General features: G+C 39.1%; 1 protein-coding gene across 2 annotated transcripts; it reads left to right on the top strand.

The window, feature by feature from the left end:
• The first annotated feature begins 403 nt into the window (after positions 1–403).
• Positions 404–25,074, top strand: CTR9 (CTR9 homolog, Paf1/RNA polymerase II complex component). Of its 2 annotated transcripts, none has more exons than XM_061147763.1 (25): positions 404–925; positions 2,241–2,339; positions 4,164–4,403; positions 4,913–5,030; positions 5,921–6,037; positions 6,979–7,127; positions 8,172–8,279; positions 11,049–11,156; positions 11,262–11,498; positions 11,715–11,804; positions 11,910–12,038; positions 12,143–12,326; positions 13,795–13,883; positions 14,702–14,887; positions 14,968–15,055; positions 15,194–15,342; positions 17,410–17,526; positions 17,667–17,812; positions 18,731–18,802; positions 19,330–19,465; positions 19,615–19,761; positions 20,119–20,276; positions 21,318–21,414; positions 21,625–21,737; positions 24,003–25,074. In XM_061147763.1, the coding sequence occupies exons 1-25, from the start codon at positions 881–883 to the stop codon at positions 24,427–24,429; spliced, it is 3,549 nt and encodes a 1,182-aa protein (XP_061003746.1). In that variant the 5' UTR covers positions 404–880; the 3' UTR covers positions 24,430–25,074. The 2 variants fall into 2 exon arrangements, with proteins under 2 accessions (XP_061003746.1, XP_061003749.1); XM_061147766.1 differs by having other exon boundaries at positions 408–925; positions 5,921–6,010.
• The last annotated feature ends 1,993 nt before the right edge of the window (positions 25,075–27,067 follow it).

Genomic DNA, 27,067 nt, shown 5'->3' with positions numbered 1-27,067 from the left:
TCTATTTAAGCTGGTCACAAAAGTAGCACAGATGACGAACGAACGAAAAGTAGCTTACTGAGCAGCCAATTTGGGTTAAGGAATGAACCGATAGTCTCATTCATGGTAATCTAGATTAGAAAAAGAGACTGGCCAGGCCCACCTGGCAGAGGACAAGTCCGGGGTTCGGGGGCGGAATCAGGCTCAGGAAAGGATGGCTATAATTGGCCAGAATTCCCATGCCAGTCATGGGCTACAAGGGCTTCCCTTAAGCTCGGTCGGGAAAGAGTCTGCCTGCAATGCAGGAGACTTGGGTTCGATCCTGGGTCAGGAAGATCCCCTGGAGGAGGAAATGGCAACCCACTCCGGTATTCTTGCCTGGAGAATCCCATGAACAGAGGAGCCTGGCAGAGTCGGACACTACCGAGCGACTTTTCACTTCACTTCTGACCCATGTCAGTCAGCGGCCAGGCCCCGAATCCGAGCCTCATTCGCCCCTAAGGTGGGCGGGGCGGATACGCCCTCCACCTATTTATCCCCGCTCCTGGGCGGCTTCAGGTTCAATAGCCTCAGGCCCTCGGAGAGGTAGGACTACGAATCTTCCGAACCCTCCTTTAAAATCGGGGAATCTAAGCCACTGGAGGAGCGTTCTCAACGGACAGGCCCTCCCGCGGGGAAAGTTTCCGGGGCAGGGGGCGGGGCTGCCGGAAGTCGCCGGTCGCCGTCTGCTGTTCGTTGTTTGAGCGGCTGACGGGAAGGAGAAGCCGGAGCTCCGGCGGCGCTGCGGGGTTGCAGTCACGACCGGAGCCCGAGCCGCCGCTAGTCTCTGGACGGGCCATAAGCCAGGAGTACCTGCTGTGGAGAGGCGGGGCCCGACGCCCGCTCCCCTTCTCATCTCACCATGTCGCGGGGCTCTATCGAGATTCCCCTTCGGGACACTGACGAGGTAAGTGTCGAGCATGGGGGAGGGTGGGGGCCGTTAACTTGGACGATCTCCCCTTCCCCCTTTCTCTCGACTTTGCTTCCGAAGTAAGAGCATTCTCTCTCTCAGATCGAACCCCCCTACCGAAGCTCCGACCACTTCTTCCCCAGCTCCGGCACCCTCCCAGGCTGGGAACATCAAGTCCCCGAAGCCTTGAGGCCACCCCGAGAAGGAGTTCTTGAAAGTTCCCCTCCTACCTGTTCGTATTTGACAGTCCTCTGCTCTTCCTAATTCAGAGGCGCGGGAGTGTGAGTGAGCGTGATCAAATGTGAGGCACCTCACAGGTCATAGAGATGGACACTTATGTCACTGTGTTCTCTCTGCTGCTCAAACTAAGTATCTCTCCCCGGGAATATGTAGGATATCGCCCTTCCTCCCTTAGAAACGCGAGTGTCGCTGCACAAGGCTCTCTCAGCCAGAGACCACAAGCCGCTGCTGTGTGCTGGTAGAATTGCCCACTCTCCCTTCCAGTCTCCTCTTTTATGGATGTCCAGTAGCTTGTCTGAGTAAAGCTCTCAGAACTGGTGTTGTTTTATTGGCTATCTCATATTCCTGTTTGTTTGTTTGATTGAGGTACAATATTGAGATGTGTTTCACTTACCATAAAATACAGTGGTTTTTAGTAATATTCACAAAGCAGTGTAACCACCACCACGATCTAATTCTAGGAAATTTTTCTACTGTTATTTTTGTGCCACAGTCAGGAGTGTGTGTGACACAAATGCTGCCTCCATGATGAATGTGTGCAGTGGCAACTCAAGATTGCCTTGCTTCTAGGATTGTGCTTCTTGTCAGACCAATGGCATCAGAGTCTCTGGGGTGCTTATCTACATTTTACCTGCATTATGCATTAAGCAGAGTTTCCTTTCATTTTTTTCAGAGCTTTTTATAGTTCTAGTGATTTGAAGACAGCTAGCAGGATTTGTTTGCTATGCTTTTACTTTACTATTCCATGTAATGTATTTGGCATATGCTCCTTAAATATTTCTTAACATATACTTGTTTAGCCTTACAGAAAGTGAACACAGATCCTATGTATTTAAAAAAAAAAAATTCTATAACCAGACTGATGAATCTCTGGGAAAAGAGCAGTCAGAGGAGAAACATGAATTTCAAAAAGAAAAACAGGGACTTCCCTGGCACCTTGTGGTTAAGACTCTGCATTTCCACTGCAGACGGCACAAGTTCGGTCCCTGATTGGGATATAAGATCCCACATGTTGTGGTGGCATGGCCAAAAAAAGAAAAATAAGAATTAAAACCTACATTTTGTATTTTAGGTCATTGAACTTGATTTTGATCAGTTACCAGAGGGAGATGAAGTTATCAGTATTCTGAAACAGGAACACACACAACTGCACATATGGATTGCTTTGGCGGTGAGTATTCATGTAACAAATACTTTTTATATGTCAACTGGAAAAAAATATGTGGTTTCTGTTTTCAGATACAGTAATAGCCAGCTTGGGTGAATGATAGTACCAAGTATGTGGAAGTTAATTATATTATATTCCAGTTTCCTAAGTGGTCTGCTGGCCTCTGGTAAATTAGAATATGTTGGTAAAATTCACTTAAGCCAAATAGTACTCAGTATTGAACATTTGATTATTTAGTGGTTATTCAGTGAGGACTGGCTTATGATTTGTAAATAAACTGAGAAAAAAACAAAGTGCCACAATGTAAACAGTCTAACACCCTCTACACTCCTCAGTACTAGCTGCATGATTATGTTTCTTTTTTGTGAGAACATTATAGGAAATGATTATAGTAATGAAATATAGTGAATACGTTAATCATTATTCCTAAGCAAGTTTGCCACAGGTCACTTTTCATGTAAGGATATAAACAAGGCATCTAATATTGTCTTGAATAGTCAGAGAAATAGATCTGGAATTAGGTTTGTGTCCATTGCTCAAGCCTAACTCTTGAGTTTCTTAGGCATGGATTTACAGAGAGGTACTATCAGTGACAAGCAGTGCCTTCCTGATTCGAAGTGCTAAGTTTTCTCAGTCTTTGGAAAACAGGCCATTAATGCTTTTCACTCATTTTTTTTAAAACCAGAAGGGTACTTAAGGTTTTTTTTAGTACGAATGCTTCCTTTCACAGCACTTAATATGAAAATTGGAGTCTTGCAGGGTTAGCATGACACCTGTAGTAAGATAAATTCATGAACCATTGTGGGCTACAGGTTGTTAAAACAAGAAAGAATGTAGGCTTTAGGATTAGAAAGGCCTTTGTTCAAACTCCAGCTCAGCTGCTAACTAATTCCGTGACCTTCAACAAATGATCTATCTTCTGAGCCTATTTCCTCATCTAAAATAGGGGGTTGTTAACACTGAATTAAAAGATAGTTGTACAGATTAGAGATAATGTCTGTGAAACTCCTGGCATTGTTTATGGCCCAAAGTAAGGGGCTAATGATGGATATTCCTTATATTATTAACAAATGAAACAGATATCCACAGAAGTTATTCAACAGGCCCAAAGTCGTAGATAATTTTTGGTGGATCTAGAACTAGAACCCAAGTTTTTTGTTTGAAATTCTTTATACCTCTCACTATTTCTTTCTCTCTTTGGCTCTGATTTAGTTTGAAATCAATTATTGCTGAGTAAGGCGATGGAAACATTTGTAGTGATTTTAATTTTTTAACCAACTTGATTAGGTATAATTCACTGTAGTAAACTGCAGATGTGACTGAGCTACTGAATACAACACAGACATTAGAGAAGTTTTAGCACATATATACACCTGTGAAATGATCACCATATTTAAAATAACACATATATCCATTGCCCCTGAAACTTTCCCCCCAACTCTCCCTTCCCCACCCTCCCATAGTGCCCAGGCACTTATTAATATTATTATGTATGATCAGGTAAATTAAGTCAAATTTCTTTGAATTTATGAAAGAGGAAAAAAATGCCAAATGAAAGCAAAATAGTGCCCATGCAAGCCCTGATCAGCTTTTTGTCACTGAAGATTAGTTTGAGGTTTATCCACATAGTCGCATATATCCAGTAGCTCCTTTTACTGCTGAGCAGTAGCCATTGTACAGATAGACCACGGATTGTCCGTTCACCTTTTCATCAACAGTTTGTTTGTTTCCAGTTGGGGCCTATTACATATAAAGCCTCTGTAAACATTTGTGTACAACTTTTTGTATGGACATACAATAATTCTAACTTGATTATTTGCCTTATAGCTGGAATACTACAAGCAAGGGAAAACAGAAGAGTTTGTCAAGTTGTTGGAAGCAGCGCGTATAGATGGCAATTTGGATTATAGAGACCATGAAAAAGACCAGATGACTTGCTTGGATACATTGGCGGCCTATTATGTTCAACAGGCTCGTAAGGAAAAGAATAAGGACAACAAGAAGGATCTTATTACACAGGCAACCCTACTGTATACAATGGCAGATAAAATTATTATGTATGATCAGGTAAATTAAGTCAGATTTCTTTTAATTTATGAAAGAGGAAAAAATTGCCACATGAAAGCAAAATGTGTGTAATAAGCAACAGAGTTTCTAAAAAAATTTTTTTTTAATATGGTTGATAAGAATAGTCAAAAAGGAGAAGGGTTCCTTATTAAAATAGAAATTTTTTATACTGTTGAGTTAATATGGGCAGATTTAGCATAGAAATTTATAAACATGTTGAGTTGGTAATTCTAACATCCTCAGGTGAATTTCAAATATATTTTAAGGAGTTTGAACTTTTCTTTTTGTCATTTTTCCTGATATAGACAACTTGCATTTTGGGATAATTTCTCAATTTGTAATTAACAATTTGTAATTAACAATAGTTTAAACACACTATAGTGATAGAGGAATTTGTGTGATGTTTAACTTCTCTCCTGTATGGTTTTCATTTTCATGTTACACATTCGTCTTAAATCATGGTTAGTCCTGGGTAAAGTCAAGTGTAAAATGGTACATTACTTTTTCAGAACCATTTGTTGGGAAGAGCCTGCTTCTGCCTTCTTGAAGGTGACAAAATGGATCAAGCTGATGCACAGTTTCATTTTGTACTCAACCAGTCTCCAAATAATATTCCAGCACTTCTTGGTAAGTCATTTTCAGCAACCATCTTAGGAATCTTTATTTTTCAGCATGTGCCTAAAATACATCTCTTTGTTGATAGCTCCTTAGTAACTGGGCTGGGCAGCAAAATAGAAGAGCTTTACCTTATTAAAAATAAAACCCTCGTGGGATGGGGAGGCGACTTCCCTGGTGGTCCAGTGGTTAAGAATCCACCTTCCACTGCAGGGAGCATGGGTTCAATCCCTGGTCCGGGAAGATTCCCCATGCCATGGAGCAGCTAAGCCCATGTACCTCAACCACTGAGCCTGAGTGCTTTAGAGCCTGTGCTCCACAACAAGAGAATCCACCACAATGAGAAGCCCGTGCACCGTAAAAAGGAGCTCCCATTCACTGCAACTAGAGAGATCCTACATGCAGTAACAAAGACCCAGTGCAGCTAAAAATAAATAAAATTTTAAAAAGCAAAAAAACTCTTGTAGGATGTTCCCTGGTGGTCCATTGGTTGGGACTTAGTGCTTTCATGGCCAAGGACCTGGGCCACCCAGCATGGCCAAAAAAACAAAAATGGAAAAAACTTATTGCAGTAGATCATCATTTCTGTTGAAATTACAGAAATAGAATATATACTAGTTAAGCATAATTTGTAATCTACTTCTAGAGAATCAGTAAACAATCTATTTGGACAACTCTAAGCTAATTTTTGTTTTATAACATTTCACGTAAATAGAGGACTGTTCTATTTATAGACATAGGCTAATACATCCTTATGGAAAGCAAGTTTAAATATGAAATCGTTTTTACTATTTTTGATTGTTTTTTACTGGGAGATATATTTGATCTAGGTGAGTTAGTGGAGAGTATATAACACTTGAGTTCTTTAATAAGTGCATGTTTATTTTTAAAAATCATTACAGGTAAAGCTTGCATTTCTTTCAACAAGAAGGATTACAGAGGCGCTCTAGCTTACTATAAGAAAGCTTTGCGGACTAACCCAGGTTGTCCAGGTAAAAGAAAAACTTCAAGTCTAAGCTGTAAGTGACCCAACTTAAAATATTGATATTTGATTCAAAGGCTGAGTAGAAGTAGTTCTTAATACATCTTTTTGCCCTATACTTTTTTCTTTCCAAAATCACATTCATTTAGCAAATTTTGAAATTAAATGTCAAGTGTTTCCAGAAGGAGAGGGGTGTCAGACTGTGTCAAATTCTGTTGTTAGGCCAAGTAAAATAGGGAATGAAAGTTGCTCATCAGATCTGGCAACGTACAAATCATTAGTGACCTTGATAAAAGCAGTTCTATTGGAATGATAGAGGTGAGATACTCCTTGGAGTGGAGTCCAGAGAGAAAAGGGAAGGAAAGGAATTGGAGGCAGCAAGTGTAGAATCTAAGGAGCTTGACTTTCTAGGGAAAGTAGGAATGAAGTGACACTGGAAAGAGAAATGGAATCAAGAGAGGATTTTTTAGGATAGGAGAGTGTGTATGGATGAGAATGATCTAGTTGAGAGGGAAATTTTGATGATGCAGGAAAAAGAGGGGAGGGTTGCTGGTGCAGTGACCTTAGATGAGAAGGGGTAGCATCTAGTGAGCACTGGAGAGGTTGGCCTTTGATAAGAACATGGTTGACTTTTGGCATGGCTTTGAAATTGGGAAGCATTTATAAGCTTAGTTCTGCAGATGTGCATGTAGCCAGTCACTTTAAGGCTATAATGAAGCTCTCTGTTTAAAAAATTGCTCTTTAAAAATTAGATCTTGAAGGTACAGTATAGCCAGACATATTGGAAGACTGACCTCCAGTTTTCTGACCTGCAGTGAAGCCAAGATTGTGATACACCCAGAGATTTTATAGTGTGATTATATTGAGGTTAATTCTGGGATTTTGCAACTTACAAATAGTGTTTAAGCATTTTAAAAAATTTGAATCCGAAGAATGCCTTAGTTTGACAGGCTAAATAACTTGATTTTATTTTTGTAGCGGAAGTTCGTTTAGGAATGGGCCATTGCTTTGTGAAACTTAACAAACTGGAGAAAGCTCGTCTGGCATTCAGCAGAGCCCTGGAACTCAATTCCAAGTGTGTGGGAGCATTGGTGGGACTGGCTGTTCTAGAACTCAATAATAAAGAGGTGTGTGATTAAAAAAACTGTTTAGTTTCTGACCGTTTTGTCAAGTGAATAGTATTAAATTATACATTGAATTATATCTCAACAGAGCTGTTAAAAAATGCAATCTTTTGGAGTCTTTGCCTTGGGGATTAGCAGTAAATTGTTTAGGACAGTGATATCAAGTATATTTATTACATTCACCCAGTTTCAAAGGGCAGGAAATGCTTTCCAGTGGCAGTGTTTCTGCAGTAAAGTCTGTTAAGAAAGCTAAATTCTAAAAGTTTAACTCACTATTTGAATTTATTTCCATTATTTTTCCTTTAATTTTTAGAGTTTCCATTTGCGTTATTACAGAATCTTGGCTATATTCTTCATGTTGTACACTACATCCTTGAACATAGCTTATGCCACCCACTTCCCAACCCCTCTATTGTCCCTCCCCTCCCTAACTGGTAACCAGTAGTTTGTTCTCTATATCTGTGAGTATGCTTCTTTTTTGTTATATTTACTAGTTTGTTGTATTTTTTAGATTCATACAGCATTTATCTTTCTGTGACTTATTTTACTTAACGTAATGCCTTCCAAGTCCATCCATGTTGTTACAAATGGCAACATTTCATTCTTTTTTATGGCTGTGTTGTATTCCATTGTATGTATATGTGTGTGTATCACATCTTTATCCATTCATCTGTTGATGGACACTTAGGTTATATATCTTGGCAATTATAAATAATGGTGCTGTGAACTTTGAGGTAGTGTTTCCTATTAATATTTTTGTTTTTTCAGCTGTATACCCAGGAGTGGAATTGTTGGGTCATATGGTAGTTCTATTTTTAGTTTTTTCAGAAACCTTCATGCTGTTTTTATAGTGGCTGTGCCAATTTATAATCCCACCATCACTGTTTGAAATTTTTTATTGCTGGTGAGAAAGTTAAAACGAACTATATTTTGGTATCTGAACTTAGATTTGTATAATCTTATTTCTTCAGACTAGAAAGGAAACTTTGAAAAAGTGCCATATAAGTAATGTTTCACTCATCCCTGCCATCACTGTGTTTCTCTTAGGCTGATTCCATCAAAAATGGTGTCCAACTTCTTTCCAGAGCCTATACTATTGATCCTAGCAACCCTATGGTATTAAACCACTTAGCAAATCACTTTTTCTTCAAAAAGGTAGGAGAAATCGTTTATTAAAGTTGTTTAATTTTAAATCCTTATCTTTGCTTTTCTGCACTGCGGTTGACACTTTATCTTTTTAACTTCAAAAGAAATTTGAATCAAGAGAGTTTTTTCAAATTAGAGTTTGTATTAGTATCTAGGTATGTCTGTCTGTTCATTCAATCATTTAATAATTATTGACCCTGTATACTGTATCCAATGTTGTGATGGAGGTGTGAAATTCAGTAAGACAGTTTTTGCACTCAAGGAGTTCAGTTTCATAGAAAACCCAGACTTGTGAACAAATGTAAATGTAAAAATAAAGGTCTCTACCCTGCTGTGGTAGAGAAATGAAAGAGGAAATGATTAAGTGGTTAAGAAAAGTGTTTACCACCAAGAAGGAAAATGCTCTTGAGCTACGTTTTTAGAAGATGATCACTAGGTAGCTGAAAGAAGAAAGGCACAGCTCTATGAAATAGTCTTAGTAGTTTTTTGCTTGTTTATTTTTGTATGTTGATCATGATGTCATTTTTAAAGTTGTCACTAATTCTGTAGAGCAGTGGCATTCTAGATTTCTCAAATACTAGAAAAGTTTTTATATAATTGGTAAGCATCAGTTTAATAAGTCATTTTGCAACTAGGTACTAAATTATACCAAGAACTTTAATTAAATAGCAATTTAAGTAAAAGTTCACAAAACTACATCCATCCTTATTAGTAATAGATGCTATATTGCTGTTATTGTTGCTATTGGTATGCATTCTATCCTTACTAAATGCCAAGTACTGTTAAAAGTGCATGCCATGAATTTATGTAATATTCAAAACAATCCTGTGAGATAGGTAATATTTTCTTAATTTTGTGGATGAGTCATGGAAGCGGAGTTAATACCCTGAGGTCACACAGCTGTTAACCATGATGGTTTACTCTCCCTGGCTATAGAAGCATACTCCCCTTTCATGGTGAATTATTAATTAAGCTTTATGCTATAGCTGTTACAGTACTAAAAGGCAACTACTTAAGGAGAAGATGGAAATGTTTTAAAAGTAAATGAAGTGTTACTGTTTTAAGATAAAACATTTACACAAGTTAGATTGGTTTTTATTGGAAAAAAACAACAAAAAACTGAAGACTAATGATTCTGAATATTTGAATGCATATCTAGTAGTCAGTGCTTACAAATGTTAGAACAGTTTCCTTGAACCAATGAGAATAATGCATTTTTAATTTTCAATGCTAGTCACCCTTCCACTGCTGAAGATAGAGACTTGCTTCTACTGAGCACAATTAGTATATTCAGAACCTTAAAGATTACCTAGGTGAAATATATAAATCAAGGGAGTCTATTTGAGTGTTACTGAACAGCTGATCTATGAACAGTACTGTGCTGGGTGTCATGAGGTCCTCTTGCACTGAATATATGTCTGTAAGGTTTACAGAGCATGTTTACATATGTTTTCTCAGTTTGTCATTAAAACCGCTCTAGAAGGTACACAGGCTATTTCCATACCCTCATTCCAGTGAACAAGATATAAATTTAGCTAAAGGCTGTGTCATGTAATTAAAAGTCTGGAGTTTGAATTACTTAGTTCAGATTCTGGCATCACCATTATATATAGTTCCTTGGCTTTGGGCCAATATACTGATTTCCCTAAACCTTAATTGCCTCACTTGTAAAATAGTAATAATACCTACTTTATAGGATTTGAGGGGTGGTAGTTAGGGTTGTTAAATGTAATATCCGTATTACATACTTAACCTAATGTGAAACAGTCACTGTTAAAAGCTGCAATCCCATTATTATTTATAATATAAAAAAATGTCAAAAGCTTTACATCAGACCAGATTTCTGGTCAGATGAATAAAACACATTCCTATTAGAACTAAGATGTTGTTTCTACCCCTGATGTATGAACTCTGACTTTGAGACACTTGGCAGATTAATCAAAAGGAAAGTCAAATCTAGTAGAAAGGTCATGACCCATGCATTCAAATAGAGTTATATGCAGGTCCAGGTGCTGGTACTTGTTATCTTCATGTGATAGAACATATCCTTGGAGTGGGGAAGAAAGTAAACTGAGATTCTAGCTTTTCACTTTGGATAACAAACTTAAGTTTCTGTTTTCCCATCAATAAAATGGTAATAATGACATACTTTGCAGGGAAGGTTGATTAAGCTTAGAACTTAAGTATACCTAGCAGAGTACTTTGGATATAGTGAAAGTGTAGTCGCTTAGTTATGTCTGATTTTTTGCAACCCTATAGACTGTATCTCACCAGACTCCTCTGTCCATGGAATTCTCTAGGCAAGGATACTGGAGTGGATTGCCATTTCCTTCTCCGAGGGATCTTCCCGATCCAGGGATCAAACCTGGGTCTCCCACATTGCAAGCAGATTCTTTACCATTTGAGCCACAAGAGAAGCCCTTGAATATAATAGTTCTTATTAAATCATAACTGTTCCCATTACTTTTAATAAGGGACTTAACTTTTCTTGGGTTTTCTCATCACAAAAATAGGCCTGATGCTTCAAAGGATTATTGTGGGGATTAAATGAAGTAATAGACATACTGAGCAAATGTTAAGTACTATACAAATGTTAGTTCCCATCTTCCCTACATTTATCGGCACGGGTAATAAGGAGAGTGATTTGTAAATATGGGTACAGTGCTGTTATTGTTAATTCAGTTAACAAATTTTAAAGTCAAATTTGAGGAACCCTATGACTGAGACCAGTAGAGTTGTTGGAGCTCACCCATTGATTTTTGGGTCTTCCTTGTTCAGGATTACAGTAAAGTCCAGCACTTGGCTCTCCACGCATTCCATAATACAGAAGTGGAGGCCATGCAAGCAGAAAGTTGCTATCAGTTGGCTAGATCATTCCATGTCCAGGTAAGTTAATTTTATACCCTGGAGTATCTTAATTCTTTAATGGTTTTCCAGATCTTTTAAAAACTTTTGTATATATTGTTGGTCTTGTTTTATTTTCTTTTTTAGGAAGATTATGACCAAGCTTTCCAGTACTACTATCAAGCCACACAGTTTGCCTCATCCTCTTTTGTGCTGCCTTTTTTTGGTTTGGGACAAATGTACATTTATCGAGGTGACAAAGAGAATGCATCTCAGTGCTTTGAGAAAGTTTTGAAAGCTTATCCTAATAATTATGAAACCATGAAAATTCTTGGCTCTCTATATGCTGCCTCAGAAGACCAAGAAAAAAGAGATATTGCCAAGGTACATTTTTAAAAGTCTTAGTTATTTTCTGGTAGCTATCCCTAGATGCTCATTTTTTGTTATTGCTTATAGAAATATATTGAACTCGGTTTTGATAGCTGAGTTTGTTCCAGTTGAAATAACAACTGACATTAAACAGGGTAGAGTAGCTACCACGTTTTACTTTCATAGCCTAGAGTTGGAATGCCTTAGCTTAATGATCTCTTTTTATCTCAGGGCCATTTGAAGAAGGTCACAGAACAGTATCCTGATGATGTTGAAGCTTGGATTGAGTTGGCACAGATCTTAGAACAGACTGATATACAGGTATTTGATCACATTTTTCATCTACCTAATGTGTTTTTGGTAAGTCTGGTATAGTGTTTCTCTCCTTTTCACTTACACCTTATTCCGTCTACCATGAAAATACAGGGTGCTCTGTCAGCCTACGGAACAGCAACACGCATCCTTCAGGAGAAAGTGCAGGCCGATGTCCCCCCAGAGATTCTGAATAATGTGGGTGCCCTTCATTTCAGACTTGGAAATCTGGGTGAGGCAAAGGTAGGAACGAAGGACTAGTTCCTTCTTTTGAACTGTTAAGTTCACTGCACACTTTTTTCGATGTATCAGCCAAGTCTTTTCACAATGTAATTTCTTTCTCCTAGAAATACTTTTTGGCATCTTTGGATCGTGCAAAGGCAGAAGCTGAGCATGATGAACATTATTATAACGCCATTTCTGTTACAACGTCATACAATTTAGCCAGGCTGTATGAGGCGATGTGTGAATTCCATGAAGCTGAAAAACTATATAAAAACATCTTACGGGAACATCCTAATTATGTTGACTGTAAGAATTTTAAACTTTATTTTTTGTGTATTAAATGCTCACAACAGCAGCAAAAATTAGCCTAGAAAAAATCTTTCTTGGAACTAATAATAAACAGTTTTAGGGAATTTCCTGGTGGTCCAGTGGTTAGGATTTCTTGATTCCACTGAAGATTAATTCCCTGTTCGGGGAACTAAGATCCTGTAAGCCACACAGTGCAGCAAAAAAAAAAAAAAAAAACAACAACCTATTGAAAAACCAAAACCAAGTCTAAAGGTTATACCTTTTCTTCAAAGCAGACTTGTGGCCTTAAAAAAAAATGCAGCTTCACTTAAATTTATCCTGGAAACAGAAGGAAACAACTGAAAACCAGTGGGACCATATTTTATAGACTAGTCCCTCTTCAGTGGGTCAGCTACCTTTGCTAGGCTTTTAACAACTCCTTGACATATTTGGTTATGGGTTTATCTTTATGGTGGGTTCTGTTTTGATTTATAATGTTTATAATAGTCATAAAGGACAGTGCCTTTCCTGGAAATAATTATTCCTAAAAATGTTCTATCTTGAGTTTTTGCAACCTGAACAGTGTGAAATTTGAAAAGTTTCTAACTAAAAATAATTTATATGCTGCACTTCTCTTAAAAGAACCTAAAGCTATGATGTTTTGACTCTGGTCAAATCAAGGGCTAGTAACTTGCCCCTGTCATACCATTATGAATAAAAAAGTGATTTAAAATAAATGAGATTTTAGTTGAATTCCAGGCTTAATTTGAACTGAGTTGATAGGCAATTGTAAACCATCGTTGGTTTCTTGAGAGAGTGACATTTTCTGGAAAAAATAACAATTTGACATTTGTGTGGCACTCCTTGGTGGCTCAGACGGTAAAGAATATGCCTGCAATGCAGGAGTCCTGGGTTCAATCCCTGGGTCAGGAAGATCCCCTGAAGAAGGAAGGACAATCCACCACAGTATTCTTGCCTGGAGAATCCCATAGACAGAGGATCCTGGCCTCCTACAGTCCATGGGGTTGCGAAGAGTTGGATACGATTGAGCGGCTGACACTTTAACTTTTAAAATCATTTAAGGGAACGAGACATAGTTAGAGCCCAGGTTTTCTAACTAGTAATCCCTTAGTAGTATGTTTTCACTATTGTGTGATATGCCAAGCACAATGCTGTATATCAGAGAGAAATTGAAAACAACACAATGCCAAGCTTTTAAAATAACTTAACTTGAGATAATGACTTGATCCAGAGTGCCAGCTTGGGGAATGGAGTAGAAGAGAGAATCTGAGATTTCAAACAGGAAGGTTTGATGGTGTTGAAGTTGCACTTTAACTTATTAGATATTTAATTAGTTATATTGATGCTTGATATTTTTTCACCTGTGATATGTTAATGAAAAGCAATTATTTTAAAAGTACAACTTTAAAATTATGATCCTACTTTATAGCTAGTATTCTAAACATAAGAACTTGTGTATTTTCAGGCTATCTGCGCCTAGGAGCAATGGCTAGAGATAAAGGAAACTTTTATGAGGCGTCAGATTGGTTTAAGGAAGCTCTTCAGATTAATCAGGTTGGTAATAATAACTCTTGGGTTTGAAAAAATAATTACTTCACCATTTTCCTTCAGTAAATCAGTTTTTTCTTTTAATGGCTGTCTAGGTTGGCATCCCCTTTTTTTTCATTTACTTTTTAAAGATACTAAAGGGCTTCCCTGAGAGCTTAGTTGGTAAAGAATCAGCCTGCAATGCAGGAGATCCTGGTTCAATTCCTGGGTCAGGAAGATCTGCTGGAGAAGGGATAGGCTACCCACTCCAGTATTCTTGGGTTTCCCTTGTGGCTCAGCTGGTAAAGAATCTGCCTGCAATGAGGGAGACCTGGGTTTGATCCCTGGGATGGGAAGATCCCCTGGAGAAGGGAAAAGCCACCCACTCCAGTATTCTGGCCTGGAGAATTCCACGGGCTATATAGTCCATGGGGTTGCAGAGTCAGATACAGCTGAGCAACTTTTTACTTCACTTCAAAGGGTCTAGAGTCATCTAGATGTTTGGATTGTGGCCCACAGTGAGAATTAGATTTCATGTCACAGCCTAATACACACACACATGTGTATACAAACAGCTGAGATCAAAGTTTTACAAATCAGTATGAGTTCTTGCCCTAGGCAGTGCATTGATATTTTTACTGTATTCCATTTTATTGCATTTCTTATGCTAATAACTAAACACTAAACTGATTTTACAAGTCATTAATCCATCTCAGCTCTCAGTTTGAAAAACACTGTTGTAAATGTAGCCTATAAACCTCTCCAGGAATCAGCTGTTGTGGAAAGATGATTGATCTCCGAATCCAAATTACAGATTTTGCTTCTTCTTATATGTGTGTTTTTAGGACCATCCAGATGCTTGGTCTTTGATTGGTAATCTTCATTTAGCAAAACAAGAATGGGGTCCAGGCCAGAAGAAATTTGAGAGGATATTAAAACAACCAGCTACTCAGAGTGACACTTATTCTATGCTGGCCCTTGGCAACGTCTGGCTTCAAACTTTGCATCAGCCCACCCGAGATAGAGAAAAGGTAATCTCTTTTCATTTCTTTAAAACAAAGTTGATGCTTACTTGATTCTTATTTGAATTTTTAAAATAATCTTTTTATAGGAAAAGCGTCATCAAGATCGTGCTCTGGCTATCTACAAACAAGTACTCAGAAATGATGCAAAGAATCTATACGCTGCTAATGGCATAGGTAATTATAAGATTTGGATATCTGTAATTGTGAAATAAATGCTTTTGGAAGGATGTTTGTAGATCAGAATTTCTCCCTAGTTGTTTTTTTTGGCTACAAATAGGAAGTTCTAATTCCATGAACCTTTTATAACTTTAGGAGCTGTTTTGGCCCACAAAGGATATTTCCGTGAAGCTCGTGATGTATTTGCCCAAGTAAGAGAAGCAACAGCAGATATCAGTGATGTGTGGTTGAACCTAGCACACATCTACGTGGAACAAAAGCAATATATCAGTGCTGTTCAGATGGTAATGTTTTATTTTTCAAAATATTTTTATTTTGTGGTCATTGTTGAGCAGTTGTTTTCTTAATCATTCTGGCCCCATCTGTTTAGAGGCTTATAATTTTATAAGGTTAAGACCAGTCTTTGAAGTCCAGACAAAGATGTGAGTCCTGACTCCACCGTTAATTGCGCATCTTGGGCATGCTTCTGTAAGACAGAAATACTTGTACCTTCAGTTCAGTTCAGTCACTCAGTCATGTCCGACTCTTTGCGACCCCATGAACTGCAGTACGCCAGGCCTCCCTGTCCATCATCAACTCCTGGAGTTCACCCAAACCCATGTCCATCGAGTCGGTGATGCCATCCAACCATGTCATCCTCTGTCGTCCTCTTCTCCTCCTGCCCTCAGTCTTTCCCAGCATCAGGGTCTTTTCAAGTGAGTCAGCTCTTTGCATCAGGTGGCCAGAGTATCAGAGTTTCAGCCTCGACATCAGTCCTTCCAGTGAACACCCAGGACTGATCTCCTTTAGGATGGACTGGCTGGATCTCCTTGCAGTCCAAGGGATTAAGAGTCTTTTCCAACACCACAGTTCAAAAGCATCAATTCTTTGGCTCTCAGCTTTCTTTATAGTCCAACTCTCACATCCATACATGACTACCGGAAAAACCATAGCCTTGACTAGACGAACCTTTGTTGACAGAGTAATGTCTCTGTTTTTTAATATGCTGTCTAGGTTGGTCATAACTTTTCTCATAGAATTTTATGAGGATCCAGAATGAAAAATACTTGGCACTAATTTGCCCAGCATAGCAGTAAGTGCCAGAAGATAGTGGGATTTATTACTCAGTTGGGCTTCCCTAGTGGCTCAGCTGGTAAAGAATCCGTCTGCAATGCAGGAGACCTGGGTTCGATCCCTGGGCTGGGAAGATCCCCTAGAGAAAGGAACAGGTACCCACTGTAGTATTCTGGCCTGGAGAATTCCACGAACTGTGTAGTACATGGTATCGCAAAGAGTTGGGCCCGATTGAGCAATTATTCATTTGCTCATTTTATCCTCTTCCTTCTCAGATGAGAGAACTGCATTACGGAAAGGTTAAAAGACATTTAAAAAGAAAAATCTCCCTCCATGGGGATAAGTTTTCATAGCTAGAGATTCTTGTTATGCTTTTCATATTTGTTGATTACTTGAAGTAAAAGAGTCATGCCCAGCATCTTTAGCATAGTGAGCATCTTTAGCATACCTAGTGAGAAAGGAAAAATGCTCTTATTGAAATTATTATGGCCAGAAAAAAACAAGTTTCTGACCAAAGATAGAAGACATGAACAATCCAGGCTCTGGGAAGTAGTTAACCATTTTTTCTAAAAAGGATGAGTATTATTATTATTATTATTATTGGAAAGGTAACTAGTCACAAGGATTTACAGAACCCTGATTGCATATGGTAGTCTCAGAGGTTGTATTTTTGGAGATCAGCCTTCTTGGTCTGCAAATCAATTTCTAGGAATAGTCAGGGAAAAACCATCTAACTGTCTTCACCGAGAAGAACTTGCCTATGACAGGATATTCGTGGTCACCAAGAAGAACTTGCCTATGACAGGATATGCGTGGTCATAAACTGACATGTTCGTGGCAAAATTAATACCAGTATTGCTATATTAATTTTACTAAGAAATTAACAACCAGAACTGTGAGGTTTCTCATATTGACTGCCAGTAGGTTCCACCAGTCCTAAAGAAAGGTGGTAGAGCACCATAGGAGCCAGGTGTATGACTTCTGATAAATCATCAGTATGTCTTTTCTAGATTGTATTGCTAAAGATACAAAAAAGACCTTCCGTTTCACCTTTCAGTGTTGGTCCAGATTTCAAATGGAAAGACTATTTCGAGTATGTAATTTTTCTTGTCAGATTTCTATGTTGTGAAAATGTATGCTGGTGAATGTCAAGAGTCAGTCTCAATTTAGTCTTTGAAACTAACCATCCAGAAGATAAAATACCTTTTCACATAGCTTTAAAATTGCTTGAAATTTTGTTATAAAATAATAGTATCATGTAATCGTTGTGCTTTAACTAACTTTTTCTCTTGTTGTAGTATGAAAACTGCCTCAGAAAGTTTTATAAGCACCAGAACACAGAAGTTGTACTGTATTTGGCCCGGGCCCTCTTCAAGTGTGGCAAGTTACAGGAATGCAAACAAACCCTGCTGAAGGTAAAAAAAGAGAACTCAGTTCTGTGCTGGTTTGTATTTTTCACTCTGTTTTACACATGCTTACATGCCTAATACTCTTAACTAAAATTCTTTTCATGTCTTTATAACATATGAAAAATTTGCTTTGTTTTTATTTATAGGCTAGACATGTGGCACCCAGTGATACAGTTCTTATGTTTAATGTGGCCTTGGTCCTGCAAAGATTAGCTACCTCTGTTCTGAAAGATGAAAAGAGTAATCTGAAGGAAGTACTTAATGCTGTGAAGGAACTGGAGCTTGCACACAGGTAAGATTTTGTACCTGTTTTCCAAACAACCTTTGAAATTGTTTGTTTCTTTAAACCCATATGTCTCAAAGGAGAATCATTCTCTAGTAGAATCATTCTGGCAACTTTTAAACCAAAGCAGACAGCTGCCACTAGGTGATGTCAAACCATAGCCAGGATCCTGCTAGAATTGGATACTATAGCCCGACCCCTATAACTGGCTAGCTTTACAGACTTGCCCTAGATTTTTTATTAATCTGAGAGTAATATGACCCAGCATTTTACACACTAGAAACTTTTAGACTCCACTTATGTTGGTTTTACCTGTTATACCACTGTCTTCTTTGAGATATTAGTTTTCCTTGAGCTAAGATTAAGGCCTTTCCTCTTAAATAACTGAATAAGTTTATTTGGCTCAACTCAATTTATGTAACTTTATAGTATTTAGTTGGTAACTCAGCGTTTGTTAAAGTTAAAACCTGACATCTCTTCAGGTTTTATCCAACCTTCTTTTGAGTTCTTGTTTTAAGTAGTTCTTGCCTTGCCTAGTAGATTATATGTGCTTTCATGGCTTAAGCCTCCTAACCTCCGTGCTGACATATTTAGTAAATTTGGTGTTTAGTAAATATTAGTTGCTGGAATTGATTTTTGGTTGTTTATGAATTTACTGATAATGTTAAATATAACTTTATCTTCATGAACTTGCTAGTATTGCGTGGTATGTTATTTAGAGTTCTTTTTTAAGTGAGTTGTATATGTATTTTTCCTATTGAGATGACAGCCCTTTGTGAATACATTTAAGTATTAAATGTTCATTAATTTCAGTCAGTATGTAAGCCTTCTCTCAAACTTTTTTTTGAAAACAGATTAAAAATCTAAAGGGTCTGTTTCATTAATTTTTTTTTTTTTTTACGTATTTTATTTTCTCATTCCATTTAGGTATTTCAGTTACTTGAGTAAAGTGGGAGATAAAATGAGATTTGATTTGGCCCTCGCTGCTACAGAAGCCAGGTAATGTTATTATTTATGGAAGGTGACTTTGGGTGAGGTAGTGATATCCGTATGGACTGGGAGAGTGACACAGTAGTGAGGGATTCTGACCTTCTAGGCATCAGTCTTTCACACTCCTCTCTGGGACGTTCCTCCCTGGGCCAAGGCTTTTTCTTGAGGGTTCTTTCAGGAAATATGCCAAAGTTAATTTAGTTCAAGTCTTGAAGTTATATGGAAAAAGACTTTTCTATTTCACTAACATCAGCTGTGTAGTCAGAATCAAGATACGATTCCCGACTACGTGAAGATATTGTTGGGAATCTTTTTAGCTGAGCTTTGGCAAGATAGTTATAATTTGTTAACTTAAAATAGTTGACAGTATTGGCTTATGAGAAATTAAGTTAATTTTGCTAATTAAGACTTCCTATAGGTGTCACCTAATGATCCTGCTTCAAACTTTTAAATGTGTAAATAATGTAATGCTCTGAGTTTTTAAATAAAAAGTATACTAGCTGCATTTATATTTCTCGAAATTGGGAACGTTCTAGGCAATGCTCTGACTTACTGAGCCAGGCGCAATACCATGTGGCCCGGGCACGCAAACAAGACGAAGAAGAAAGGGAGTTGCGGGCCAAACAAGAACAAGAGAAAGAACTGCTAAGGCAGAAACTTCTCAAAGAACAGGTATTTCTTGTGTTTGTGGTGATAACTAGAATTAAACGTGTGCATACATACACTTTGTATGTTAGAAAAAGTTCTTGTGATGATAGCCATGATTTTATGGTCATAAGAACGTTTTGACGAGATTTTTCCCTACCCTTTTTTCCTCATAGGAAGAGAAACGTCTCAGAGAAAAAGAAGAGCAAAAGAAACTTTTGGAACAGCGGGCCCAGTATGTAGAGAAGACCAAAAATATCCTTATGTTTACTGGAGAGACTGAAGCAACAAAAGAAAAGAAAAGAGGTGGTGGTGGTGGACGGGTAAGATATGACTCCAGCTAGAAATGAAGTTAATTGATTAAATTCACTCAATATTTAGTTGAGCTTTGGCTTTCTCCTTTGCTAACGGATAGTCTTAAGCACAGAGTGCTTTAAATGGTATCTAATATTTAGAAATGCACTTCAGTGTTAGTTTTAGTATAGTTTATCTTGTAGCAACCTTGCAGTTGATGATCTTTGCTATGAGAAACATTCATCCCAATTAGCAGTCTTCAAAGTATGGGCCTCACCGTGCACCTTTTCCATGTGACTCAGAGGACTGCTGGCATGAGGCCTATTTCATACAGCTGTATTCTACCAGCCAAGAAAGCACTGACTGTGGTCTCGTTTGGATTTCAGCGTTCCAAGAAGGGAGGAGAGTTCGATGAATTTGTCAATGATGACACCGATGAGGACCTTCCTGTCTCCAAAAAGAAAAAGCGGAGGAAGGGCAGTGGTAGTGAGCAAGAAGGCGAGGAAGAGGAGGGTGGCGAGAGAAAGAAGAAGAAGAGGAGAAGGTAGTGTCATGGAATAACCTTTTAAATCACCTCATGAAAGTGGGAAAACACTGTTCACCTTCTGAATGTTAGGTTTAGAATTTGGGAACACCTGGTAATCTGTTAATCCACCCAGACAGAAACCTTTCATTCTCCTGCTTCCTACTTTAATCCTGAAATGGACCCCAATTACCAAACACTACAAATTTCCTTCTGAGAGCTCTGAGCCAGTCATAATTGCCTTTCTTATGTCTATAAAATTGCAATACTTAATTGGAAAACCTATGCAATTTAGAATGAGAAAAGTTAGTGGGTCCATGCCAACTGTCCATTTTAATAACTTACAAAAGCCCCGAACCAGTCAGTTTCTCTCTGTAAAATGGTGAGAGTCATGGCTCACTTCAAGTTTTATAGGATGTGTAAAATGTGAATTTAGCTGAAAGAAGGGAAGAAGGGCTTTTAATCCTCCCGTGCCATCCACTGTTAGGGTAAGTAATGCCTTGTCCTCTGTTACCTGGAGGGGCCCGTGAACTCTCCCACTCCTCTCATGGTGCTTCCCTGTCCAAGAACCTCCAGGATTACCTAAGCCTGTTCTTCCCAACCCAAGGCTGACTCTGCTTGTGGAATTCAGTCAGACACACTGACCTGTGGAATTGAAGCCATGGCTGAATATTAGCAGACCTAGGATGAGTAGTTGGGAAGGAAGGAAGAGGAGGGGGAAGATGCTGAGTCTGGAGCCTGGATCTTTTCTCACATCCTCTATCACTCACCAAGGGCAAGATCTGAGCTTGTCTTACATTCATTGAGAGGGCTCAACAGTGACTCACGTAGTTAGCAGATTTTGCATAAATCCATGATTTACTTGTATGGCAGACTGCTGAGCCTTGTGCAGCAACTGTAAGTTGTGGCCTCTCCCCTTGAGGGGCGCACAGTCTGCTTGCAGTTAGCACCCTTAGAGAAGGGTGTTGAGAATGACTCATACTATTTGGATGGCAAAGAAGTCTTGGGCTTTATAGGCATATGAGTGAATCTTGACATACTTTCTTTTGGTATTCACTATAGACCTCCGAAGGGAGATGAAGGATCTGATGATGATGAAACAGAAAATGGCCCCAAACCGAAGAAGCGCCGTCCACCAAGAGCAGAGAAGAAGAAGGCTGTAAGTGTCCAACACGTTTTTGTGCCCCTGGTAGGCATAAAAGATGTCTGCTAGAATACATCCTTCTCCTGCAGTGTCTTCAAGCACAGATGCTTGTTTTTGAAGTTTGTTGGTTGCTGTTTGATTGTATCATTGCAGTGCAAACCCAATTTAACATGACATCCTAACAAAAGAGTCTTCACTAATCTATTATGTGTGTTCTTTCTTTAGCCCAAGCCAGAACGTCTGCCTCCTTCAATGAAGGGAAAAATAAAATCCAAAGCCATAATATCATCAAGTGATGATTCGTCTGATGAAGATAAACTGAAAATTGCTGATGAAGGGTAGGAATTTTTTGCTTGGTGTGTTCTCCTAATGAAAGATAACAGAGAGTGGTCACTGTGACAGAATGTCATCTCTGTAGTTTCTCAGAATCTTAGAACTGGAAGACACCTTATCACACACCTCATTCTGATGTTGTCATTTTGTCTACCAAATATTTGTCCCTTACAGAAGGAAACCTATTTTGAAACCTCCTTTCTTCATGGATATTAGTTGAAATTTTCTATATGACATCCTCCTACACAAAATGTATCATTTTGCTACACTGCCATTGACTGGCTTAAAGTATTAGGAGTAGCTGGATCTTGATCACAGGAAGAGAGGCACTTTCTTGACCATTTCCTCCCTTGTCAGGCAGGGATGACTCAGCACTGCCTGCCTGTGGAGGGCTTATCCTGCACTCCTTTAGCTTACAGCCCACTTGGTCAAACAATATTCTGTTTTACTTGTCCTGAACTTGCCCCTGAAACTCCACATTTGGATTCCTAGACTAGGACTCTTAATACCATACTACGCCTTGTTCTTCTGATGGCCATCATTTCACTGACAGCCATCATTTCATTCATTCATCCAACAGATATTTGAACATCCATGTTATGAGATGAGTGCTAAGTGCTATGTGCTCCGAGGAAAAAGACATTGACCCTGCCCAAAGGAATTTGTGCTTTAGAAACAATAGAGAATGACAGATAAACCAAAACTACATTATACTGGGGAAAGTGTTATCACTTATATTTTCCATTTATTGCTTGCCAGGGACCGTATGTAATCTGGAGTTGAAGTAGTGAGGGTTATTACTGAGATATATTTTGTAAAAGGTTGTTTAAGTCTTTTAGAAGAATAAAGAGTCCTAATCACCTGTACTTCAATTTTAAAAAAAAAACAGTAATTAAAAAAAGCTTTTTAAATTAAAGCAAGAGAGGGAGGCCTGGTTGGTTAGAGGTGAGGTAGCAGTGAGAGGTTAGCATGTTGAAGGGGCTAGGGGTCTGCAGAGGGGCTAGCCTGGTAAGGTAAAGCATCTGTGAAAGATGTTCGGTTCCTGTTTTCTCTGAAGATACTGGTTGACACAGATTTGGATTGCTTTTCTATAAACCACTGGCCCTTGCCCACGGTGTTATCCTGGTCCATTGATTAGAGGCGTGATGGTTAAACCCTCAAGAAGTGTTTCCTTCTTTAGCCAGATGGAACAGAGTGAATTAGATTCCCGGGGCCCACTGGTACTTGGTGTATATATGGAATGAATATCCAGCATCCTCTTCTCCATCACGCTTCACATCCTTTCAGAGTGACCTGAGTTACATGATGTGTATCTAGGTTTCTTTCAGATGTAAACACAAAGACCCTCTCTTCAGTCTGTAGGGATGTTTTCATTGCTGGGTAGAGTAATCTGTTTCACCTCCATCACTCTTCTTAGACTGACCCTGTAGGATTTAATATTCCTTTTTTGGAATATTTGTCATGGAAACCAAAACCAAGGAATATGCCAGAGGAGAAACATGTCCCTCCTGGTGAGCACAGTGCAGTAAGGGGTTGGGGTTGGGTGGGTAGCAGCTGTCACGGTGGTTAAGGGAAGGGGAACGTTTGTTCCTGCAGGAAGCCGAGATTCCCTTACCACCACCATCCCGAGCATTACCACAAATCCCTTCCCTTTAACATTTGGTATGTAGAGGAGAAACTTGGGCAAAAGTAAACAAGCAAGCAACAGAACCCCCTTAGCCCAGCTTCCTATGCAGAGTAAGTCTAGTCATGTTGGAAGGCATCAGAGCAGAAGCAAATCCCAGAATAGGAATGGTGACTTGGCTCCTTGGCTGACTCCTACACAGATGGGACAGGGGAACCCCACTCAGCCAACCCTTGGAAGAGGGTTCATTCCTGAGTCTCTGCAGCCAAGTGAGGTCCTAGGTTTTACCTCTGCTGCTATGGATTTGCTTATAAAGATAAATGTATTCCTTCCTTACCTGATTTTACATGTGAAACTGAGAAATGCTTCATTCTGATGAAAGGTGCCTGGTATGACCAGTGAGAGTCATCCTTCACTGTTTTTATTCTATCTTAGAGCTAAAGTGCCTTATTCTTTTCTCCTACTTAATCCCCTTTTTATTATGAACAGCATCTCATTTACCAAAAAAAGTACACCAAAGAAATACCATAGTACAAACACCAATCAGGTCCAGAATATTCTGCCCTTCTCTTTTAAAAGCGCATCCCCTGCTTGTCAGGTGTTGTCCGCTGGAGCCTGGCGTGTAACGAGCATTTCTCTTTGCCAGGCATCCCCGCAACAGCCACAGCAACAGCGACTCGGATGAGGGCGAGCGGCGGAAGAAGGGCGCCTCCTCAGAGAGCGACTCGGACGAGAACCAGAACAAGTCCGGCAGCGAGGCCGGTAGCCCTCGGCGGCCCCGGAGACCCCGCTCTGATGAGGATTCGGACAGCGACCAGCCGGCCAGGAAGCGCAGGCCCTCAGGCTCCGAACAGTCGGACAACGAGTCCCTGCAATCAGGGCGGAGCCGCTCCGCAGGCTCTGAGATGGACTCCCGGCCCGCGTCTCCGAGCGCTGAGTCGGACCACGACTCCGAAAGAGCATCTGACAATGAGGGCTCCGGCCCAGGTTCCGGAAATGAATCCGAACCCGAGGGATCCAACAACGAGGCCTCAGATCGGGGCTCCGAACGTGGTTCAGATGATAGCGACTAGGCATTATTTCATGAATACGCTTCATCTCTGCAGAAAACTTTTTTTTAACATATGAAAGCTGTGATAAAAACATTTCAGGTGTTTGGTCCGTGGTGAAATTTTTCCTAAGGCAATTTTTTTCCCTATCCATTCGTACATTACTATGACCGCAAGAGATGTTTCCCGTGTTAGAGTCTAATATTTGAGTCTCTTGAGCAAAAGGTGACTACTCTTCATTATGGTACAATTCCACCTATCATATGTGAAAGCCCCAGAAAAATAAACCCACATGCTGAAGCATTCCTACAGAGTTTTGACTGCCTACAACAGTGGCGCATATGTCATCTTTGCATCTTAAGCAGTATACTGTTTGGATTTCTATTACAATCTTTACCAAGTGGTGTGAGAAACTTGGTGTTAATGTCTTTTTCCATTTCAAGCTTAGATCAAGAATATTTTTATTTTCTGGAGAAAGAGGTATCTACTGTATAATTGCACCAAAGTACAAATGAAAGGAAGGTTTTCTTCAATAGGGTAATACTGCAGCCATGTAGATAAAACCACAAATATATCGTTTGTTAGGTTGACTAAGATGTGGGAAAATGCTTTTCTGTTAGTAGAATGCAAAGACCTACCTAAGCCACATAATAAAATTGTTTTACCAATTTTTATGTGTAAACTTTGTGTCATTTGGGGGGACAGGGGAGGGCAGTACATTTGTATATGAAAATTTAGTATCAATAAATTGCAAATATTTAGAAGAACCTGAATTAAACTGAAGGCTGTTTACTCAAAAGTTTTGTAAATCTTTGTAGATTTCTGGAGTGTTTTTAAAGATGCAAGAAGCAGTTTATGGGGACTTTCTTGGCAGGCCAGTGGTTAAGTCTCTGGGCTTCTCATGTAGTAGGGGTGGGTTCAGTGTCTGGTTGGGGAACTAAGGTCCCACATGTAGTGTGGCTCAGCCAAAAAATTAAAAACAAAAAAACTACAGTAGCCAAGACATGGAAGCAACCTGAGTGTCCGTCAACAGATGAATGAATAAAAAAAATGTAATATGTATAATGCATATACAATGCATTGTAATTGAATACTACTCAGCCATAAAAAAGAATGAAATATTGCCACTTGCTGCAATGTTGACCTAGAGATTATCATACTAAGTGAAATAAATCAGAGAAAGACAAATATATGATATATCACTTATATGTGGAATCTAAAAAGTAGTAAATAGGAATTTGTTTACAAAACAAACAGACAAAGACATAAAAAACAGTTACCCAAGGGGGAAGGAGAGAAGGGATAAATTAGAAGTATGAGATTTAAGAGATACACACTGCTATACAACCAGGATTTGCTGTATAGCATGGGGAACTATAGTCAATATCTTGTAATAACCTATAGTGGAAAAGAATCTAAAAAACTATATTCGTAATATATACATATTCACAATATATATTCATATATATATGAATCATTTTGCTGTACTCTTGAAACTAACACAGTATTGTAAATGAACTATATTTCAAAAGAAAAAGATGTTTTACTATGTAAGATCAGGTGCTAGTATGTATTTTTATTTTTAGTACATTTTGTGATTAACGATTTAAGGATTATCATTTTATGTAGCACTGAACAGTTTGTAAAAAGAACTGCAATTAGTCAGCAAGTATGAAATGCATTATAGAAGGCACTGAGAACAGAGATCAAATGTCTTTCCTCAAATGGAGTGATATTTGCACAGGTTATGGAGCAAAGGGAGAACAAAGTCAAGGCAAGGTATCCTGAAGGACAGACTTGAAGCAACTCACCCAGTGGAGAGTTAAGGAAGGTGTTCTCTGCATGTGCAACTCTAGGAACTAGAATAACTAAAGGAGGGACGGTAGATATTAATCTCACCCCACCCCACCCACTGTGAAACTTGACAAGCCTGAGATTCAGAATCTATAATAGCAAAGGTGAGGTTCAGACTATACTCCAGGTCCTCTGTCTACTGCCTCCCTGCTTTTTCCAATATGTCACATGTAACTTGGGGTGACATGTTAAATTATAAATCCAACTACTGGGTAATAGTCATTTCCTAAATGATGCCTCACTTCAAGCAATAACTAAACTCAAGTCTGTTGGTAGAAGTTCCCTTGGAGAGCCATTTATGGAAAGATTTAACCTAATGAGGAGAGTGATTTCCCTTACACTCCACTGCCCACTTCAGGTTTTGACTAGAATGGTGCTTTGGAGTACAGTTCCAAAGCACTTTTGCACTTCTAAGTCAGTTCCACTTCGTATGGCTCTTTCTTCTAGGTAAGCCCTGAGATCCACAGAATGGGAATATTCTCCGCCAGTCACTTTGGTCATGTCAGAAGCCACTGTGTGGGTTCTTCAGGTGCAGTTCCCTCTGGTCTTAGTGAGGAGCCTGGAGACCAAGGAGCAGGGAAGGCCCCTGAGGACGGGGAGACCCTTCTGACGAGGGAAACCTGACCGGCCTGCTGCCTTTGCTCTGCTGCTGCTGCTCTCCGGGACTCAGCAGCCCCACTGCCTGGAGCCTGTGTGTCTGGGTCCGCCTCTTCCTCTTTTTCTTTTTTTTGGAGGTGTTATTAACATATAATATGATGTTAGTTTTAGGTGATTTGATATTTGTTTTGCAAAATGATCACCACATTTG

This window comes from Dama dama, chromosome 1 (genome assembly GCF_033118175.1).
Source record: "Dama dama isolate Ldn47 chromosome 1, ASM3311817v1, whole genome shotgun sequence".
NCBI lineage: Eukaryota > Metazoa > Chordata > Mammalia > Artiodactyla > Cervidae > Dama > Dama dama.
The sequence above is the reverse complement of the archived record's forward strand: the minus strand, read 5'-3'. Positions and strand labels throughout refer to the sequence as shown.

Excerpts from the sequence above, each read along its gene's own strand:
- CTR9 (XM_061147763.1), top strand. The coding sequence starts at position 881 with ATGTCGCGGGGCTCTATCGAGATTCCCCTTCGGGACACTGACGAG. Across the intron at positions 8,280-11,048 it reads ATCACTTTTTCTTCAAAAAG|GATTACAGTAAAGTCCAGCA; the intron begins GTAGGAGAAATC and ends TTCCTTGTTCAG. Across the intron at positions 21,738-24,002 it reads CTGAAAATTGCTGATGAAGG|GCATCCCCGCAACAGCCACA; the intron begins GTAGGAATTTTT and ends TCTCTTTGCCAG.